Here is a 23564-nt window from a genome sequence, read left to right on the forward strand (position 1 = left end):
TCTATATTTCAAAGTACAAAGCATAATAATTTTTGAAAAAGAAAGAGAATTTTAGATTCTGATCAATGAAAGTTGCTCATAAAAATTGTATCCTTTTTCTCTATATATAGATAAAAATCCTAAGCAGTTCCTAAACTACAACGAAGAATCTACAAAATATGTTCTCTCTAATTTTCGATACCAAAGAGGATCCTTTGTGATTTTCTGCCTGGGGGTACAAAATTTAATTATATGCTAATTATTTTTATTTTTAATGAACACTTCTTTTAACCCATGCCACATGTATAGAGATTTAGAGAGAGACTCCAGGCCAGGCTAGTGTAATCCAAAAGAAGTATAATTTGAGCTACAAATGTGAGCCACACATATATATAATTTAAAATGTTCTAATACCCACATTAATAAAATAAAAAGGAACAGGTGAAATTAATTCTAATAATATATTATATTTGCCCTAATATATCCAAAATATCAGTTTCAACATGTTATCAAGATAACAATATTAATGATATACTTGGCAATTATGTGGATTTTGCATTTACAGCAAATTTATATCGATTTGGACTAGCCACGTTTCAAAGGCCCAGTAGTCATATGTGGCTCATGGCTACCATATTGAACTTTGCAGCTCTAAGTAATAAAAGTGGCTCTCATTCATTTTGCATTTACTAAGTGTCAGGCACTACCCTAGGTATGTTACATACAATATCACATTTAATCCTTAAAAGAACCCTATAAAATATCGGAGGTAAGCAAGTAAAAGAAAATCTCAGAAGTCAGATCACACAGCCAGCAAACTGAAGAGGTGGAATTAAACCAGGCCCATGTGACTCATGACTCTGTTAATCACTGTGCTCAAGGGTCACCTACAGACAGAGCCTTTCTCCTAATTAATCCTCCCCTGACCATTCGCTTCTACATTCACCAATCACCTCAAATCTAACTCTTGCCAGGCATTTGGATTTTCAGTTGGGTAAATGCCCCTCAACCAGACTCAGAAATGGTGCTAAGCACACCGGTGTCTTTTACCCATCTCCTGGCAAAGAGCTGGGAAATGGGATCTAATATTTGCTCTGACTCAGAATCACTTCCCAATGAGGTAAAATGCAGGAGAGCAGCAATTTGCAAAAGAAAGGGAACAGCGGCTATCATTCAACTCAGCACGCTGCAACCATCTTCTGTCCTTTTGTCTACATCCATTGTTCAACTACTTGACAAACTTCTATTTCTAGCCTCTCTATAAAAGTCTCCCTAGTTGGGGAAGTCATGCACCTTTCATGGTTTCATAATAAACTGGAGATGAGTACCAGTTCAGAATCAAAGGAAATAAAACTCCAGTTGCTGCAGCTGCCGGGGTTGCCTTCTGAACATGGCTTATACAATATTTCATCTGTGCTGACACCTTTCACTCTCAATTATTTGGCTGCTGTCAAAACAAATCAATCAAATTATAGCACTGTGTCTTCATGTTACCATTCCATTGTAAGTTAGTGACATTAACTTTGAAATATATGGAAGTATACATTTTATCTCTATTATTTATTTAATGCAACTTTCTCCCATGTGAATTATTTTCCAAACACAGCAAATACAAATTATCTTATGTCAAATGTTGAATATATATATGCTTTGCTAAGGATTTCTAAAATAATGGCACACAGGGGAACAGAGATGCATAAAGGTGTGTTAACGGACCTGCATATTCGTGCTAATCCTAACCTAGTGACAAATGGCAACCATCCCCAGTTCTGTTTTTTTTTTCTTTGCTTTTTGAGTTTGGGCTATAAACTTGGTGAGCATAGTTGATTAAAATTATTTGGGAGAAGGTGACACTAAACCAAAGGAAAAGGTGAACGTGGAAACAAAATGTTTTTGGAGGTTAAGTTTGCTCACAATCAGACAAAATTTTCCAAGATTAATTTCCCAAAATTAAAACTACATTATCTAAACTACAGTTTTTCCCAAGCTCAGACGTCCTCTTCTTTGGCACCCGGGCTAAGCACAACATGCTGCTTCTATTGTCCTGCGTGGTGGTTACAGTAGGCATGACCCAAAGTGCTTTAACAGGAAGAAAGGAAGGAAAAAAGACTCCAACATTCTCACTTTGAGATTTTAAGGCTACAGCTACATTTTTAAATAATAGATTTAAATCAATTGACTAACTTTTCAGCCAAAGAGCAAACACTGTTGAAGCTTTCATGTACAAGCTCTTAAAATAGCTTCTTTCTACATGGGAACTTGGCATGTCTTTAGAAGGTAAAAAGCAAACTGACAGATACATTTTTCTGGCTCCTCCTTGTGGCACTGTGGCTATATTAGGGGTAAACAATAATCAAAAGCGCCAGCGTGAATGTGTAGATTATGTCCAATGAAAGAGGATCCGAACACAGAGAATTATAGGAGCCCCAGCCAAACCTGAAGCAGAACAATCACACATGCTGAAAACTCTTCTTCCTCTTCCAGTGGCTTGAATTGTGCTCCTTTCCTAATCTCCTCTCCCCCAGAAATTTCTTCCCTTCCCGGCTTGGGTCATATTTGTTGATGGTTTCTACATAGGATCTCTAGCACCAATCCCATTCTGAGTTTTAGATCCATGTATTTCCAACTGGCTACTGGTATCTCCATTTAAATTTTCCACAGGAAACTTGAACTAGTCACGTCAAACTCAACTAACAATCTCCCTCTCTTTCCTCAGATTCCTCCACATTTAATGCATCCCCAAGTCCTACCAAACCCATCTTGTTAATGTTGCCTAAATCAGTCCTCTGCTCTTCATCACTGCTACCAGGACCCTTCCTCTTCCGGATTACTGCCATAGCCTCCTTCCTAACTAGACTGGAGTTCCTACCACAGTGCCTGGTAAATTAGTAAGTCTTTGTGAAATTGATCAATCAATCTTTGTGCATGGTTCACGGGAGGAAATGAGGTTTGGCTTTTCCCTAGAGGGAGCTGAGAAATAATAGCTGTACCCTCTCACTGGGAATCTGTCCTGAACGTATTACACACGTAAGAGAAGACAGGACTTTTTTTGAGAGCACTAGCTCTCCATTCTCTAGACAGTGGGCAGAGGGGAACGGAAGACCATCTCCCATTTCCCTATTTTCAATACCTCCCCATTCCTGGACCACACACTTCCCTCACATACAGAAGTCCTCTTTATTTTGGTGCCAGAAGAAATTGGAACAAACAATCCCAGTTCCCTCTCATCCTTGGTAATGGAGACTGAGAAGCATTTCAAGTGGTCTTTTCCTTTTTCAGGCATCTGCGCCATTCTAGTGGCAGCCATCTTGGAAGAGCGCTCTAAAGTCTGGCTTGGAATCTAATCCAGTTTGCACATCCTAGTGTAGACACATTGAGAGATGCCATCAAGAACCCTGATGGATTTACATCCTTATTACGTGCAAACTGGGGATCACATTACTTCCCTGCCTTCTGCTTTGAAAATAAATGCTTTGGCTTTGCTTTGACATTTATGTGGCAGCTGGAAACCATTATCCTTTGACAATGCTGTATTCCACTGACAGTATCTCTTAAATACACACTATATTAGTCATACTTCTCATTCATGTGCTCCCAGTTTAATCCATGCCCCAGTGCCTCAGTGAAGCCTGCTTCAAGGATAATGTACTACAGAACGAGCTCTTCAGGTATTTTAAATAAAAAGTCTGAAGCCTCAGAGATACGGAGGTTTGAAAAACTGTCAAAGTAAGACATGTTGCAACAACTTTTCATAACTTCTTTATGGTGGATTTGGTATTATTGTATGGTGTGTCATGTGGGGCTCTTCTGAATAACACTGCAAATATGAATTTATGCTCTAGGTATTTTGAATATTGGACTTTGAGACAGCAAGCCACGAACCAGAGGCTGAGAAATCACTGCATACTGAAAGGAGGAGTCCGTTCTTCTCATGTCTGTGGCAGGTACTGCACTGCTCGTTCTGGGAGTGGTATTAGACCTCTGTTGTCATGTACATCATGCTGCTGGGGATGCGACTTTCTTCTGAGTGTGGGCATCGCTAGACTAGCGCAAAAGTAAATCACAAGGAAAGGTAGCACACGTGGCCACCTAACTGTTTTGTCCTTCTGGAAGGAAACCAGAATACTCAGTACACATTCCCATGCCCCACCCACTCCTGGCCCACACTTTCTCCTTTGATCAATAAGATCTACACGTTTAAAGGCAACCTCATAGTATTAAATATTGCTCATACATAACGAATGCATAGAGTTTCTCTGTGGTTGTATTGTTTTTAGTTTGAGAATTAATCCACTTTGAGTTGAGAGATGCTTTTTAAAAAAGATGGTCAGAAGGTCAAGACCACAGATCCAGAGACTTAACCTTGTCAATGCTAAGAGTGCTGTTCGGAGTATGACTTCAAAGCTTTGCACCTTCATGAATTCAAAGCATTCTAATTTTGAAATAATATTTACAATAGAAACTTTAAGAAAGAAAGCAATCACCCATAATCTCTCACTGTCTAGAGTCGACCAGTACCACTTTATAGTATTTTTCTTCCCCTCTCTCTGTGAGGTGTGTATGTTTGGGCTTCTTTTAAATGACTGGGATCAAATTGTGTATGTTTTAAATCTTTATTATTTTAGTGTTAACTTCTGCATCTGAGAAACAGAGCCATTAATGCTTTCTTTACTGGGAGAACTGGAGTCTCTCGTTTTCATGAAGCTTTTTCTAGTTTTCATTCCATTAGCAGTTTTGTACTTACACACTTTTTTTTTTTTTTTTTTTTTTTTTTTTTGCGGTACGCGGGCCTCTCACTCTTGTGGCCTCTCCCATTGCGGAGCACAGGCTCTGGACGCGCAGGCTCAGCGGCCATGGCTCACGGGCCCAGCCACTCCGCGGCATGTGGGATCTTCCCGGACTGGGGCACGAACCCGTGTCCCCTGCATCGGCAGGCGGACTCTCAACCACTGTGCCACCAGGGAAGCCCACACACATTTTTTAATGTTTTAAAATAAATTAGTATTTTCTTGGTATTTCATAAGCACCGCAGCATCCACCTACTTCTTCTTGTGAAAAGAATCGAGGTATATTTTATGTACTGTGCAATTCACCCTTTCTAGTCTACAGTTGTCCAAATTTGACAAACACATAGAGTCATGTACCCACCACCATGATCAAGTTAGAGAACGGTTGCATCAGCCCCTAAATCCCTGTGCTCCTTTACCAACAACTCCTGCCACCCCCTGTCCCCGATCACCACTGATCTCCTTTCTGTCCCTATAATTTTGCCTTTCCCTGAATGTTACATCAATAGAGTTGTACTTTTATATGTGCTCATTTGCTACATTAAATAATCTCCAATTGTTCCATATATTTGCTGTCTACTTTTATATTTATCATTTGAATACTACTACTTTAAGACACTGTTAATGTGCTGTGTTCTAAGCTACTACACAGATGGTCCATTTATCCTAATTGGTTCATCTAATATAGAATCTCAGTGTTGGGATCTTAAAGGTCACCTAAGTCAAATACTTATGCAATGGATCTTTAAGGCGATGGCCGCTGGACACCACAGCCCCTTGTAGTACAGCTTCCATTACGCACTCTTCCTCCCGCCCCTCAGGCGCATCTTTATTCACACTGGCAGGGGGTTGACCAGGGGACCCGCCTGGCTCACAGGATGTGAGGGGAAGTGAAGTGTACCACTTCTGAACCAAAGCTTTATGAGCCACTGTGGTTCTGCTGGTCTGTCTTCCTGTTGTGATGAGAAAGCCCCATCCTAGGGAGGGGCTGCCCCTTCAGCCTGGATCCCAGAACGAAGGTGTGCAGCAGAACCACTGCCCGCCTGCAGCTCTCATGTATGCTGAAATAAACAGAAAAAATAAACCTTCCGTGCCTCTCACTGAGATTCTGTGCCTGTTTGTTCCTCTAGCATAACCGTGGGAAAGCTAAAAGATAAACGTCCTGTCCATCAGGCTGTCGGATATTTCTTCACTGAGAACCTGTATCATTAACTTTTCTAAGCACCTAGCATTCACTCTGGGACGTGCTTCCCCCAGACATTGTACGGCTTAGTCCCCCACGTCTTTTGGGGCGCTGTCTAGTGGGGGGATCAAAATTGATGATCCTGTATAAACACATCATGTCCCCACTCCTGACACCCTTCATCCTTCCATTGCTTTACTCCCCACACAAGCACAGAAGTGCCTTTAGGGAATCTCTTTGGTTTGTTTACTGCTATATCCCAAGTCAAGATCATGTCCTAGAATGCGATGAAAGCTCAATAGGTATTTCTTGAGTAAATGAAAAAACTTAGTAAAAAACCGAAAACAAAAATAAATAAGCCCATTTCTAGTTGAGCTGGTGTGATTCTTTTTACTGTCAGATAATGGAAACTACGTCATGTGATGGGTCTCCCCTTTGATTTATCCTCTAGTTTTAAACATTTGTCTAGGTTTCTTCTTTTTCTAATAAAGAGCTTTTGTCTTTCATGCTTCTTACATTACAAGCTGCTTTGAATCCTTGGAATCACACAGGCACAGCTAAATAAACACAAACCTGTAACCATGCAAATATTGTAGCGTAACTGCATTGTTTTTAGGTACATTTGTCTCTAACATATCAAAGCCTTAGAGACAAATGCACCTAAAGACAATGCATATGTACTCACTGTGCACAGGAAAGGCATACAAGACCCTCCAGTGTGATTTCTTACCATCTCAGACTCCTGATCTTCACTTCAACAACAACCAAACCAACCACAGAATTCCGTAGCATCCGTGTTCCTCATTCCTCTTCTCTACACTGAATGTTCTCTGTACTTCTCTTCACTCAATGAACTACTGATTTTTTTTATTAAAATATAGTTGACTTACAATATTATATTAGTTTCAGTCATACAGCATAGCGGTTCAGTATTTTTGCAAATTACACTCCATTACAGGCTATTATAAGATAATGGCTATAATCCCCTGTGCTATACAGTATACCCTTGTTGCTTATCTATTTTATTTTATTTTACTTTTATTTTTTTTAACATCTTTATCGGAGTATAATTGCTTTACAATGGTATGCTATTTTCTGCTTTATAACAAAGTGAATCAGTTATACATATACATATATCCCCACATCTCTTCCCTCTTGCATCTCCCTCCCACTCTCCCTATCCCACCCCTCTAGGTGGTCACAAAGCACCGAGCTGATCTCCCTGTGCTATGCGGCTGCTTCCCACTAGCTATCTGTTTTACATTTGGTAGTGTATATATATCCATGCCACTCTCTCACCTTGTCCCAGCTTACCCTTCCCCCTCCCCGTGTCCTCAAGTCCATTCTCTAGTAGGTCTGCGTCTTTATTCCCATCTTGCCTCTAGGTTCTTCACGACCTTTTTTGTTGTTTTTTAGATTCCATATATATGTGTTAGCATACGGTATTTATTTTTCTCTTTCTGACTTACTTCACTCTGTATGACAGACTCTAGGTCCATCCGCCTCACTACAAATAACTCAATTTCGTTTCTTTTTATGGCTGAGTAATATTCCATTACCCAGCAATCCCACTACTGGGCATATACCCTGAGAAAACCATAATTCAAAAAGAGTCGTGTACCACAATGTTCACTGCAGCTCTATTTACAGTAGCCAGGACATGGAAGCAACCTAAGTGTGCATCGACAGATGAATGGATAAAGAAGATGTGGCACATATATGCAATGGAACATTACTCAGCTTATCTATTTTATAGAGAGAGCAGTTTGTATCTGTTAACCTCATACCCCTAGTTGGTTCCTCCCCTGTTCACTGTCCCCTTCGGTAACCACAAGTTTGTTTTCAATATCTGTGAATTTGTTTCTGTCTTGCATATACATTCATTTGTATTATTTTTTAGATTCTGCATATAAGTGGCATCATATGATATTTATCTTTCCCTGTCTTATTTCACTAAGCATAATATTCTCTAGGTCTATCCATGTTGCTGCAAATGGCATTATTTCATTCTTCTTTTGGCTCAGTAATATTCCAGTGTGTGTGTGTGTGTGTGTGTGTGTGCGTGTGTGTGTGTGTATGTATACACATATTCTTCTTAATTCAACCATCTGTTGATTGGGTTGCTTCCATGTCTTGCCTATTGTAAACAGTGATGCTATAAACATTAGCATGCATGTATCTTCACTCATCCATCCATCCATCATTCATTATTGAGTACCTACATTGAGTCAGCACTGCTCCAGTTCTTGGACCACATCGATGAACCAAACAAAGATGCCTATTACAGGGCTTGCCAGGCACAAACAATACATATTATAAGCACATTATATGCAGATAACCTACTCTAGACCCCCAGGGCCAAGCATCACCATGCTGCGTCCACTCTCTGCATGCCACAGTAGGCATGACACAAAGTGCTTAAAAAGCAAGGAAAAACAAGACTCAACCATTTTTGAGATTTTTAAGGTTATGCAGAAGGTAATAAGTATTATGAACAAAGGACATAAAGGAAAGCAGGTGAGGGGGGAACTGGAGTATTGGGGCTGGCACAAGGAGGGAGTGAGGTTTGATGCTTTCTGGGAACAGAGTTTCTAGAGAACAGCCTGTGCAAAGGCCCTTGGGTAGGAGTATGTTTAAAGAACACCAAGGAGGTCACGGGGCCTTCACAGAGGCCGACTGAATTGGAAGAGGGAAGTGTGGGGCTGAGAAAGTAAAATAAATTAGACTGAAGATGTATGTCTTAGAAGAAACTTTGGCACATGGAACTGACTGGAAGCAGAAAGGTCAGAAGCATTCATGGTTTCTGAGGGAACTAGATTCCCAAAGAAGCCACAAATCTTTAACTGTTGGAAACTTCAAGCAACCTTCAGCCCCCAAGCTTCCATAAGCTGTGCATGAACTGAGGAAGCCCCCAAAGAAAGGTATATTCCTCAACTTTCTCTTCAAATGTAGCCAAGAAAGATAACGGACAGAGGAGAATCTCCCCAGGGGTGTAGCCAAGGGCCAAGGTGAACCGTGGCCAAGGGTGTTTTCCAAGAAACGCCCACTGGAGGACCCCTCCCTCCCCCCAGGGGAGGGGACTTCTCGATGTCTGCCTCCTGGGATGTGGGGACGGCTATGGACAAATTGTGGCACATTCTTACGATGGAACAATCCTGGGAAATGAAAAGAAACTGCTGAAATCCACAGCGTGGATAAATCTCAAAAATATTATGCTGAGCATGAAAAGCCAGACACCAAAGAATACATACATGTGAACCGATTTATATGCAGTTCTAGAACAGACAAAACTAATCGATAATGACAGAAAGTAGATCAGGGCTTGCCTAGCTGGAAGGAGGACACTGACTACAAAGGGACACAAGGGAACATTTGGGGATAATGAACTGTTTTCTGTATTGATTGTGGTGGGTGGAGTTTGCATGGGTGAAAACAATTATTGAAACCCATGGGATTGTGCACTTAACATCCATGTATTTATTGCATGTAAACGATACCTCCATGAAATCAACAACAACACCACAAACAAAAAGGCACTGTAATGTCTCTTGCACATGAAATTCCTAACCCCTAAAACGATCCCTACATACTTCAACCTCTACAGACTTTAATTTGGAGAGGCGGAGAAAACCAGGCCAGGTTTCCTGCCACCGCTAAAGGCAGGGAAATCATCCTTGGCCTTGATTTTCCAACTTGCCTTGAACCTAATTGCTTTTCCACGTTCAGGGTAAGCAGCACTTTCTAATGTATTTTTGGTCATTAATTTAAATGTTATGCTTGACTTAACTGGAATGTTCACACTTTGATATAAATCTCCTACAGAGCACATTTATATTCGCCATTTACATTGCCCGCAGTGATAAGTGGGTTATCTCGGCCTGTGCTATGGGAAAAAGCCTCTAACCTGAATCTTCTGTCCTAGAAGTTGACACACCTCTGCTGCCCCACTAAGCCCTCTGCTGTTGTTGTCTCTTGTGTGGAAGTTGTTTTTATCTATTTCTGCCTACATCTAAAGAAGGCCAAAACTCCAACACATTTGCATGAGTTCCATAATGGGGATTTTATCTTGCCACATCAAATAACAATCTTGTTCCCACACTAGGACAACTGCAAATTACACGTTTAGTACAGCTATCTGTGTTTTCAAATAATAAGGAAAATGGGAGACACTGATTTAAGGGAGTTTATAAAATATGTGACAGAGCAACCTTAGTCATTTTCTTTCTTTGAGGTTTATGGTCATAATAAATCTTATGTTACAGGTATGGGTTTACTGACAGGCACCTGAAACCAAATTCTTGTGAGCACAGGACAGACAAAGGTCCCAGGAATGGAGGGACCCCGAGTAGTGATGGTGGGAGTTACCTGGAAGGGGATAGGGCTTGCAAAGGTAAGAGAGGAGAGAACACAAAAACTACACCTACCTCGGGTAAGGACACAGGGTGTTGAGGAGTAGGTTATTTCTAGGTCTTATCTGAGTTTAGAGCATTTCTAGGCTTGCACCCCAGCCAGGACTTCCAAAGATTTCCCTTAAAATATTCAGAACCAAGACTCCAGCTTTGGCACCTCCAAATTCAGACCACAGGAGATCCACATCATCCTGGCTCTGCCCCACCACGCCACCCCCCACCCCCGGCCAAATTAAAGCTGATTGGACTTCAACATGGGCAGTCAAGCTCTAGTCCGACCAGGTAGACAGCCTAAAATGAAAAGGCTCAGCCTGACAGGAATGTGAGTTTTGGGGAGTTTGAATTTTAGACAGACGTGGAGATAGGGGTAAAGATAGAGATGATGGAGAGAGATAGCAGTGGAGAGTTCCTGAGAGGTTCACGACTTGGGAAGATGCATGGACTCCAAGGAGACAGAATGGAACGTGAGTGAACCAAAATTGTGGGTTAGCTGAAAGTCAACCAACTTGGTAGAGAAGAGTCACAGGAGGAGGCGTGGAAGAGAGGAGACAGGTTATCAGTCACCTGGGAGCAGGGATAGATGCCTGCCTGCTCAGAGGGGACAATGCTGCAGCCTACAGCCTGTGGGCTCACTGGCTGGACTCTGTTGGACTCTCTAATCCCCAAACCTGTCCCAGGCTCCCTGAGGCTGGGCTGCAGGGCTGTTTCTAGGATTTGGTGAGATTTCTAACTCCCCACTCCCGTCTGTTTCCTTACAAGAAGACACTATAATTGATGAGACAGCAGTGCACGTCTCTCTCTCTGTCTGTCTCTCTCTGTCTCTCTCTGTCTCTCTCTCTCGGAAGGACCTGAAGAAAACGGGAAAACAATCCCCAGGCTGTGCAGACAGGTTTCCTGCAGGGCTATGTGGTCTCTTTTTCAGGATGCAAAGTTTTTCCTGGATAAAATCTCAGAACAAGGGCTTCCCTGTGTTTTAATTATGCAAGGGAATACCTCTTGATGTTGGGGATATACTTGTCCTGACAGAAGCGGACACGTTCTCAAATAAGTTATTCCTTTTGGTCATTATCATCATTTAGAGGCCTGGGGTGGTGAGGGAGATCAGGAGAATTAGTGACAGTGCTTATCACAGTCACATGGCTCCTGGTGACCCTAAGATGCTGGGAGTCTGGAGGACGCTGCTGGAGATAGTGGGGGAGGGCCAAATGAATTTTGAAAAAGCTCCTTGGAGCAGGCTTTCTTAAACTTGAGTGTGCATAGGAGCCTCCTTTTAAGAACGCAGATTCTGTTCAGGGTGTCTGGGATGGAGCCTTGATAAGATGCTGATGCCGCTGGTCTGGGGACCATGCACAGAGAAGGAGACTGAGATGGGACCCCCGCTGCCTGAGCAGAGAGGAGCTGCTCTCGTGTAACGTGTCAGTAGTGCTCATTAAAATACATGCAGGGATCACGGCCTCCGAGGCTCTGAGAGCTATTCCATGTCACTTGATACGGAACATAAATGAACCGGCTCTCAAGCCCTTTAGTAAAGAGGAAGATACTTGAAAATTTATTCCTGGGATTCCAAGCCATTAAGAAACTGATGCCATTTTTTTGTTGTTGTTCTTAGCAAAATTGTGGCTTTTGAGCTAGAAGGATGCATAGGCTGAAGGACTGGTCAGGAAAGTTGGGGAATAATCAAAGACAATTCCAGTTGGCAGACTTATTTCGTGAATAAAATCTTAATGCTTCCCAATGAGGAAAAGGGGAACCATCCAGAACTAAGTGCCTCCTATGGAAATAGGTCCTACTTCAGAAGTGTTGAACATTCAGTCCCTCCCCCTCACACTGACGAATCAAATCTGTCTTGTAAAATCACGCGAGAAGGTGGGCTAGCTATTATATAGGTGGGCAGACTTACTGGTTGTTTTAAAAGATTCTTAAAAGCCTTGGACCGAGGTTCCATTTTCATTGTCTAGAAGCAGGCCATGGGGAGGGGGCAGAGCATTCTACCCTGCCGGTTGTATAAATTTGTGTAAGGACTCCTTCTCAGGTATTATAACCCATTTACAGGAACACCACCCTTGAAAAAGGATGAGACTCAAGGACTCCTAGGACTGGCTCAGTCTCAAAGTCAATCAGGACCCCTGCAGATGACTTTCTGGCCACCCGCCATCACCCACCATCCTGAGTCCCACTACCTTCCATGACATAACCTGGGGAGCTACACAAGCTGTAGGCGCGGCCAAGGGGATTGTTAAGGGCCACAGTAGGTTTCTGAAAGGCGGTGAGATCATCCTCGGGTTGTGTGCTGGCCAAAAAGATGACGGATCAGCATTGTCCTTCAGGTGGCAGACACTGATCTTGGACACCTTGCAGAGATGAGACGTTTCGCTGATTCCCATCCTTATTGCCCTTGGAATTTTTGCAGGATGACCATCTCTTTCCGGCTTGTCTGGGACTTTGCTGGTTTCAACGGTGAAAGTTACAGGCCCCAGGAAAACCCCCAGTCCCTGGCAAACCAGGATGGCTGGTCCCTTTTCAGACTAAGGAGGTCTGGGTGGTGAAGAACTTATGTGGGAAGATATGAAAGGAACAAAAAGCTGAAGGAAACTGGAAGGGAGAAATTTCCTGGACCGTAACAGTAATTTAGGAGTTGGGATTCATTCATAAGGATATCAAAGAAAAAAGGTGTTTGGAGGAAGAGCTTGAGGGTTAAGAATAACTAGGAAGCTTTTCCTATAACTGACTGACTTGCAGCTGGGAGGTGTTTTCGTAATGACCTCCTGACTTGCCTCCAGCATCACTGAAATTTCAAAGATGGAGACAAAGGGAGAAATAGCCCCTTGTGCTTGTGTAGTAGACAAGAGCTTGACCATCAATTCCAATACTCTTCTGAAGACGAGACCAATAGGGAAATTGTGTGAGAAGCACCAGGGGATTAAAAAGAGCTAGTACTCTTACTGAAACTACTTACTCAGGATACCAATATTAGGATTCATTTTCTGAAACCAAAGGTGCCAAAAAGAAACAAATTCCAAACTATAAACTAATATTAAATTTGATATTTTTTTAAAAAAGAGAGAAAATTTTGATGGAAGTCCACATTGGACCAGTCACTCATGTTGAACCCTTAAAAATAATCAGGTACTAAAATCCTAAGAACACCAAACCTTAATAAAGAGATAACAAGCCTGGGTTTTTGGACTCTGTCTTTGGCATCCACTTTAACCAAGCAGGACTAATTCATGACCTAGGAGCTCTGTGAGCTCATGTTTATTTATAACATTCAATATTCCCATAAGGGCAAATGTTCCAAATGGAAGCCTGCATTTTGATAATGCCCGTTTCTTCATTAAGATTTCATCATCCACCTACATTAAAAAGCCTCTCCCTACATTTTGTTGCTTTTGCTTTCACCTTGTTTATTCCTGCCTTATTTGCTTAATCTTGAGATCCTCGCTTCCCAGGCACTCTCAGATTTGAAACTAGCAAAGTTTGTGCATTAGCGTGTCCCAGGCATGCATGATTTATGAATGGCAGGTTTCTTGGCACAACTTAATGGTATAAGAGAGACTTTGTTTTAAACATTAAAGTGAAAGTCAAGAAGTGGCAACAATGGGTGGGATATTAAAACATAGGGCGTGTAAAGAAGTTTGGGTCAAGAGTTAACCAGGTCTTACTTGGTCTATTCCTTAATCTATGGACTGACACTCTGACCATTTTAATAGGTTATAAGGAGCCCTGACTTATGACCAACTAAAAAAGTACTTTAAATTGTTATTATGAAAACTTGCCCAACCAAACTCTCACTCTGTAAAAAAAAAAAAAAAAATTTAATTGCTAACATTTATATCACTGGAGAAAACAACCTCTTCGACCAGTCCAAAATAAATTTGTCTTCCTTTTTTTTAGGCACCCTCATCATATTCAAGCTCTTTCTCCATCATAATAGTTCTTCCTCTGACAGTCTTTTGTAATCAGTCTATCAGTCAGTGTTACCAAATCTTTTAAAGAAAAGTTAAAACCTTCGTGATATCAAGAGAACTACTCTTCCTGAGTAGAGTCCAACTCCTATTATATGCTCATGATTACATAAGATAAGAGCTCTATATATGTCTATTTTTCTCATTACAAAATATGACCTCAAATAACATAACTTTTGTTTAATAATTATAACTAAAATATACTTAGTAAGAAAAGTAATAATTATTCCAAATGATACCTTGTACTTGAAATGTTCCAAACACTTCACACACAAACAAGCAATGTCTAACCTTTCTTTGCAGATGGCTAAAGTGAAGAACTCATGAGATTATAATTCAGGTCCTCAAATAACATCACAATCATTTTACATCTAAGTTTTTGATGTGTCATGCAATGATTGCTCATAAATGCTTCCAGAAGACCTGAAAGGTTTCAAGTCAATATTAAGACATGAGGACTGATAAAGCCCATGGCTTGAGCAAACTCAGGGTTCACAGACACCTTGAAAACTTTGCTTCCTACATAAGCCTTTCATAGCCTTTATGGTGGAAGCAGCTCTGAACTACATTCAACATTCAGGGCACTTGTCCACTTCAGAGAGCACGGGCCAGTGGATGGAGCCCTACATGACACAGAGACACAGTGGGTTACCTTGTAGAGTTTGCAGTGGCAGAGTCATAATGCCTCCGGCTGCAGCTGCCGCTACCAGCCCTTGGATGTTGGTGAGATTCGCAGTGGGCAGTGTGAGGACCAGCCCTTGCTGCCCTCCTAGCTGTCCGGCCATGCTGAAGGGGATGAGGACAGGCTGGCTGAGAGCCGGCGTGCCTCCCGGCCTCACACCGGTGACAGCAGAGGCTAACTGCTGGGCCGTCAGAAGTGGCTGCAAGGAAACACAAAATCCCAGCTCACTTTCCAGTGGAACCAAGACATGGGTTGTTACAGCATTCTTCTTCTACTTAAGCTGGGTCAGAAAGTTCCTGAACAAGTTGCAAAGAGACATGTTCTAGTCCAGAAAAAAAAAGCTTGACTTCTAGGAAAAAAATTGAAATTGTATTTCGTTAATCTTTTTGGAAAATTTCATTTGGTTTGGAAAGCTCAAATACCTTTCAGAGTAATACCCTACACATATATTATTCTTCCATGGATTTTCACTTGATCCTACTCTTATATATTTGAAACTCTCTGCTAATTTATTCTGTTTTTCCAAAAAGAACTCATTGGAATCAGTGGAATTTATTGGTTCAAAAGAGCAATGAAATACTATTTTCATCTATTAAATTAGCAAAAATAATGCAAAAGACTTATGCAACGCTGCTAAGTCTGTAGTGACACCATTATATGGATTTAGGACAGGCGGACTGGCATAAACCTTTTGGAAAGCAGAATCCGTACCAAGGGCTACAGAAATATTCATCCCCTTTTGACTTAGAATATAGTCCTGGGGTATGCTTCTGAAGACACCATTTTTTAAAAAAATATAAATGAATGAAAATATGCATTACATTTTAAAATACATAAATGTTGAAAAACAGTTTGTTATATTGATAGTACTAAACTTGGTAAGATATTATGTAGTCTTTAAAATGGATCATTCTGACACCTCTAGAAAAATAGAAAATGTTTATGAGAATATATAAAATTAACTGGATAATAATTAAGCAAGTGATGATGATCAAATCATTATTAAATGGTAAAATTACACATGTATAATGGCAAGATCTAAAAAGGAATATAAAAAAACAGAAATATTTGATGTGGATAAATTTGAAAAGCTTTAAACAATGTCTTTTGTTATTACACTAACATTCTTTGCCCTGTTAAAATGACATTAAAAACACATGTTTACATCCACTATCCAGTAGCCATTGTTTGATATGGAAAGGCAGCCACATAGGTGTGCACTTCTGGGCACTAGATGTATCTGAGCTCAGGTATGAGCTCAGGTGGGGGTCTTCAGGATGATGTAGGAAGGATTCCTTGTCCAACCAGGCCAGATGACTGAAAGGGTCACTGATCTTAGCATCCTTCATCCGGGACTTTCATTGCACCCCTGCAGGAGCCATTTAAGATCTAATCCCATGCCCATTTTTCTCCTAGAGGAGCCGATAAAAAACTCTCATTGGGGAGTTTCAACTTTTTTGTTTTTAACACAGAATGATTCTATAAAGTAAGAGGTAACTCAGTGTAGGTATAGTACAAAGCCCAATATTTAATAGCCAGGCACTATTTTAATGTGTATGAACTCCGATGTCCTATCAATGACATACTGAGTTAGTTACTTGTCCAAAGTCACATATCCAGAGGGGTGGGGAGATTCCGATCCAGCCAGGCTGCTCCAGAGCCCATGTTTTACTCCCTCTCAATACACAGAACAGATTTGGAGAAGGGGGTGGCTTTATTTGAAGAATGGGGGATGGCTGAGTCATAAGCTTCAGATTGCTGGCATCATATCACTGCCAGCAGTGATACCATGATGAAAGGGAAGGCAAATGGGCAGTCTTCAGACTGTATGCAGGCCACAGATGTGGATGGTGGGGCCTGCAGCATTTTTTAAATTGAATTCATGGGCTTACAGCAGGGCATCCACTGTCCACTTTGTCCCAGTGTCCCCTGCTTCTCACTGTCTGGGTCTGTCGTGCTATGTTTCTAACCTGGAGGCATTGGAGTTTGTCACCCCTGCTATGTTCACACACACACACACAATGTCCCGAGCATGAAATTAGAAAGGGCATGGCCTTCAGAAGCTGGTTTCTGAGATGCCCAGTCAAACTCCCTCTAAGTCTCCATAAGAGATCAGGCATCAACCCAAGCTTTCTGTCTGGAGCACAGAGGCATTCGTGCCCTGAGATGGACTTTGGAATCAGAGGCCATAGGGAGACTTGGCGAGGGCTGGAACAAGAAAGTCAAGACCAACTCAAGCTCTAAACTTGGGTTTTCAAGCCTGCAACTGATGAGCCCTAAGTGCTGAAAGTGATTAATTTCCTGGAATCACAATGACAACCGAAGAGAGAGAAAGGCTCAAGGATCAGCTTCTTTTTCTATAAAAGTGGGTGAACTCTGAGAACTTCACACTAAATGACAGAGGTTTAAAAAAAAAAAAAAAAAAGCCCAGCCTTTTACAATTGTGTTGTACATCTCCATATAACCATACCAGGCTGCAAAAAACAAATATGGGACTTTAAAAAACAATGAATGTATTTCTTTATTAATGCAGGAGCTATATATGATGTACAGTATTGTCAAACCCAATAAGCTGAACTTGCATTAAAATTGCATTAACTTTTTTGTATTAAATCACATCTTGTATTTCAAAAACGGCTATAGTAAGGTTGAAATAACTTAATTTTCTTCACACTCCAGTCATTAAAGTTTTACTTTCCAGAAAACTGCATGATAACCAAAAGCACAATTATAGTGGGTTTTAAGAAGAAAAAATGTTTCCAAATTATTAAAATCAACATTCCCTTTAAAAAGAGAGAAGAGGGGGCGTCCCTGGTGGCGCAGTGGTTAGGAGTCCGCCTGCCGATGCGGGGGACACGGGTTCGTGCCCAGGTCCGGGAAGATCCCACATGCCGCGGAGCGGCTGGGCCCGTGAGCCATGGCCGCTGAGCCTGCGCGTCTGGAGCCTGTGCTCCGCAACGGGAGAGGCCACAGCAGTGAGAGGCCCGTGTACCGCAAAAAATAAATAAATAAATAAAAAGAGAGAAGAGTTCTGCTAACATTTTTTTTCTTGATGGTATTTAATAAATAATGTAGCCATATAGTTTCCCATACAAAAAATTATCACCGTCTTTGCTCTGTTGGAGTTAATTGGTTTTAACTCATTATTATTTATTTGGTTATTTATATGGTTAAACCATCCTACATGCAGCAGTTGAGAGATACTGACCTGTGGCCCAACCGGGAACGGGAGGTGGGTCTGACTGGCCTGCTGTTGTTCAGGGGTGCCTGGGTCTGACAGTGCCGGGTTTCCTCTGGCCCCTGGAATTCAAAAGAGAAACGCACCCTTAATATAAGATCCAGAATGGGAACTGCCCATGACCCCATTTTCCTGTGATGTCACATAGCATTAAGGCACAGATGATATGCCAGAGTGCTTTACCAATAGCCCCAGTGCTCAAATCGCTTGTCAACTGCATACATTATGCTAACGGACGTTCGGGATGGACCAAGTCATTCTAGGAGGGAGAAGGCTGTGACAGCACAGAAAGTGACACCATCATCAGTCGCACTAATAGGCTTGCATTATACATCAGTTTGCAGGGGGTGTGCCAACATGGCCCCGGTGTGGGAAACTGCATCCTTTATGCATAGGCGGGCAACAGCTAATCTAATTTCCCAAAGCCAGAGAAAGCGCGATCTCAGACACGACCAAGCACATCTATATTATCCCTTAATATGGCTTCGTACCCTTAAGCCCTTTCTCCATACACACTTCAGGTACTGAATCTTATGGATGAGTTTTCCTAAAAACAAAGCCTTTTTCTTTTCTTTTGTTAAAAATTGAAGTATAGTTGATTTACATTGTCATGTTAGTTTCAGGTGTACAGCACAATGATTCAGTTATACATACATATATATATATATATATATACACACATTCTTTTTCAGATTTTTTTCCTTATAGGTTATTACAAAATACTGAGTAGAGTTCCCTGTGCTCTACGGTAGGTCCTTGTTGGTGGCTCCTTATGTCCTAAAAAACACATGCATCTCCCTAAGCAAATTTCCTGGGTGCTAACTTACCCCCCCACTACCCCCAGGGATCCCCCCTGTGGTGAGCATAGACAATAATGTACTTCTTTTGCTAGAATCCTGTTGGATGCTAAAGCGTGAAAAATGAAATTCCACCAAAACAGCAGACCTTTCAAACTTTCTTAAACATTATTGTTTCTCTGTATGTGCTCATGTGCTTTGTTTCAGGACAAACCATAGAAGGTGATACAGTGGCAGTAACAATAAATATATAAATAAATAAGAAGCAAACAAAGCTAGCAGCCATCTTTGAGGGGTCTTAGTTGGTAGCTTTTGTTTTCTTGGTGATTGAAAGCTAATTCCAAGCCATCCTTAACAAGATCCTCTTTCCTGATGTTTGTCCTATGAATAGCAAGTGGAAGACAATTCAAACCTTGTTTACTGGCGTGCCATGGATGACCAAGAAAAAAAAGATATGATTCTGTCACACTTATAAATTTTAAAGAAGGTATTATTAGCTCATTTAAAACAAATTCTTCTATATATTCTCCAAAGGGACAGACTTATAAATAATGGAAATGTGGAGAAAAACACTTCAGCACATTAAGCTACAAATAAAATTGACTGCTACATATTATTCAATTGACTTCTATCTCCACAGCCGCGTGTCAATCATAACAGCATTTTATAATAGGATTAAGCAATAAATGTGCAAAGCCATTATGCAGAAATCTGAAAATCTGATTAATTTGTAATATTTTTTTGTGCCGAAAGTCAAGAATGGACATTGCTTGGGGAATACTTACAAGCATTCTATTGAAATTTCTAAATTGATTTGGAACAAACTAATAAAAACACAGACTTGCTGACATTTTATAAAGTGAATTCTGTCAAAATACGTTTGGCATTTTAATGATCGCTGTCATTTAATAACAAGGGTAAGATGGCCCATCATAAGATGCCCACAATTTCCCCATAACATGCAGGAGACCTTTCTTCTAAATTTTTTATATTTGATTTATTTATCATGCTTGAGTAGCAGGGCATTTTAAACTGGGAGGTGCATTATGCAGTGTAAATCTCACAACTTCAGTTCTTACAGACCCAAGTCCTATTTTGCCTTAGAATTCTCAGAAGAGTTTTACTTTTATAGAGCTAACCAGGTCCCAAAGTGATCTTTTGGTCAATTAACGTAAATTCTCAAATGGTTAAAAATCTGCTTTGGTTTAGTTTATGAAAATGTTTAAAAAAAACTGGTTTGTTCTTTATGCTTGCCAGACATGGATTTTTATGTCTGACTGTGAAAAACTTTGACAATGCACAGAGAAAGAAAAATCTTTTTACACAATTAAAAAACATATATCTTAATCAAAAAATGTTTCTATACTATGCCAAGCCCTTCTGTCTCATACTTCTTTCATGCATACCAGGCTCACTTTTTGATTCTGTTCCTAATGACACATCATGGTAATGTTTGGGATCTGTCCCATCCAGGCACTGTGTCAACAAGATTGTGTCTTTGTTACCTGTAACTTGACACAGATTACATTTGCTTACATTTTATTCTCTGTTGCTGGAGGCTCTCACCAGTGCACAGCAGCTTGTTTTGAGGCTGGTTATCCTCAAAAACCATGTTCAGTGCAATCCAGGGCAATTCCACACAATTTCATGTGTAAAATGAAGTCTTTCACAGGCTCTAGAGGAGATTATGTATGCTCTCCTGCCTGGATCAAATAGGAATGTTTCTTCTTAATGCACATCTCCATTTTCCCCAAACACATGTATCACACTTAACCTTGTAAGACCATAAACTACTCTGTCTGGGTCATAAGGTGGCTCCCAAATCAGGGGCCTTCTCAGAGCCAGAAGGGGGATCCAGTAATCAGAATGAATAAATGACGTTGGCTAAGAGTTTCAGAGAGCTCTGAAGCAGCGCTTAGCCGCAAGTTAGCAGAGAATTTGAGGTTAGGTACAGGCACAGATACGAAAATGTGAACTTAAGTGGGTTGGGCAGGTTCCTCCCGATCAGGGTCCTAGGAAATATGCTAGGAGATCAAGGAGATCAAGGAAGCCCAGAAAGCTCTCTGTGGCCTGTTCTGAATTTAAGAGTCTAGGCTTTTCAGGCAGCAACTGTGAGCTCCTGTGTTCACTGGTTTACTGCTTTATGCCCAGCTCTTGATGTAGGCATCATTCACGTTGATTGAATATTCACTCAATGGAAATAGAGGTTGGGCTTTTAATTGGGGGCTGGTATAATTCCTTTAAAATAGGTATGGGCATCCACTTCACTAGTTACTCTTATTTAGCATAAACTTTGGAAATTATCTCTAAATTATTAGCTTCTTAGCAAATTCGACTCTAGTTCTGATTTTTTGTTTTTAAAATTTTTACTGGAGTATAGTTGATTTACTCCAATGTTGTGTTAGTTTCAGGTGTACAGCAAAGTGAATCAGTTATACATATACATATATCCACTCTTTTTTAGATTCTTTTCCCATATAAGTCATTACAGAGTACTGAGTAGAGTTCCCTGTGCTATATAGTAGGTCCTTATTAGTTATCTATTCCAATTTAGATATTAAAAGCAGTTTGGTGTACAGGTTAAAAGCAAGCACTCTTAAATTTGAAACTTTCCTTGCATTGAGATTTAGCCCTGCCCCTTAACTAGTTGGGTGAACTTGGGCTGGTTTTCCAGTTTACTTATATATACACTAGCTTCCTCTTGTAAAAACCCGGGAAAATAACTGTATGTCATTCATAGGGTTGCTATGGTGAGGATTAAATGAGCACATATATTTGTAAATGTCTTGGAACAGTGCATGCTTGTCACAAAAGTGCTCTTTCTCTTGACTACCATTAGTTAAAAAGATTTAATTTATATTTAATACAATATTTAGCATTATTTGATTTGCCCATCATATTTACCTGCCCCAAGTAACTCAACACAAACGCCCATGCCGATGTGTGTTGTCCGTGTTTCCTCACACACCACCCTAACTGTGTGCTCTGTACCATCTGATAAATGTTTGGATCTGAACTAAATGGTCAGGTCTTTAAAGAGCCTCTGAAGTGAGATGTACATGGATAATCCTTCCTTTAGTCCCTGGTAGCATGACCAGGTAATATGGCACAAAGATACTGGCAATTTGCTCCCAAATTCTCACCCAGACCATAGCTTAGACCAGCAGCTCTTACCCAGGCCTATGAATCAGAATGGTCTGTAGAGCTTCCTGAACACACAGAGGTTCACATCCCTCATGAGGCTACTTTCAGAGCATCCAGAGGGTGGCTCATGTGTATGTTTTATAAAACTCCACTGGTGATAGAAGACCATGGGGAGAAAACAGTGGCTTACATGCTGCTCAGGCAAGTATGAATCTCCTCTGCACTGAGAATGCCATGTACAATTAGTTTTACGACAGCAGATGGGTCATCAGCCAGCATTACTCCCTTGGTCCTCCAAGCTCCTCTACCTCGAGCATTCTTCCATCGTAATCCTGGTGGCCTTCTAGTTTAGCAATCTATGCCAGATGCATCTATTTTGTAATATTCACAGGTACTTCAAGGAGTAAAAACTGATTTTAAAAGGGATCGTAAGGACTTCCCTGGCGGCCCAGTGGTTAAGACTCTGAGCTTCCACTGCAGGAGGCTCGGGTTCAATTCCTTGTCGGGGAAGTTCCAAATGCTGCTCGATGCAGCCAAAAATAAATAAATAAAAGGGATCATTAAAAAATTTAAAATAGCTACATTACATTTATTTCTTTTCTCGCTTTATCAGTAGGAATTAATGAATGTTGTTGGCTGAAAAGCAAATGTATTAGTCTTCTATAACGTTTACAGTTTTGGATCTTCATTCAGTTTTTTTCCATTATCAAAATGTATTAATGGGTTTTAATATTTTTTTAATAAATTTAATTTATTAATTTATTTTTGGCTGTGTTGGGTCTTCGTTGCTACGTGTGGGCTTTCTCTAGTTGTGGCGAGCAGGGGCTACTCTTCGTTGTGGTGCGTGGGCTTAAGGAGTTGTGGCACGTGGGCTCAGTAGTTGTGGCTCACGGGCTCTAGAGTGCAGGCTCAGTAGCTGTGGTGCATGGGCTTAGTTGCTCCACAGCATGTGGGATCTTCCCAGACCAGGGCTCAAACCCGTGTCCCCTGCATTGGCAGGTGGATTCTTAACCACTGCGCCACCAGGGAAGCCCTGGGCTTTAATTTTTGAGTGCTTAATTTAAAAGTAAATAATAAGATGACCAAGAAATTAAAATAAATAAAATAAAATGAAGTAGCTATATAATAGAAGTCACTTCTGTAAACACAGGGACCCCTGATAGAAGTCTGCTAAGGAAAGGATAAGTCATAAATGTTGGAGACACTGAAAGACTGATTAGGAGTTCAGCTGGTACACTGCAATGAAACTTAATTTTAATTGTTAAAATGCCTGCTTGTCAGAGCATTGGTTCATTCGACACCATCTTTCCAGTGTTGATCTTGTATGCAAAATCTGCAAATCTGCTGGCGGCTCTCTCTGCTCTGGAGAGCCTGAACTAT

At 40.9% G+C, this 23564-nt stretch overlaps 1 protein-coding gene across 2 annotated transcripts in view; it reads right to left on the reverse strand.

Moving 5' to 3' along the window:
- The window catches only part of POU6F2 (POU class 6 homeobox 2), a 464893-nt gene that overhangs the window by 244194 nt on the left and 197135 nt on the right, over positions 1-23564 (reverse strand). For both annotated transcript variants that reach the window (XM_079931511.1, XM_079931510.1), the window contains 2 exons: positions 18214-18305; positions 14976-15204 (listed from right to left, as the gene is read on the reverse strand). In XM_079931511.1, coding sequence (XP_079787637.1) covers positions 14976-15204; positions 18214-18305 — 321 coding nt within the window. The remainder of the gene's footprint in view (positions 1-14975; positions 15205-18213; positions 18306-23564) is intronic.

Source organism: Stenella coeruleoalba, assembly GCF_951394435.1.
Source record: "Stenella coeruleoalba genome assembly, chromosome: 9".
Classification (NCBI taxonomy): domain Eukaryota; kingdom Metazoa; phylum Chordata; class Mammalia; order Artiodactyla; family Delphinidae; genus Stenella; species Stenella coeruleoalba.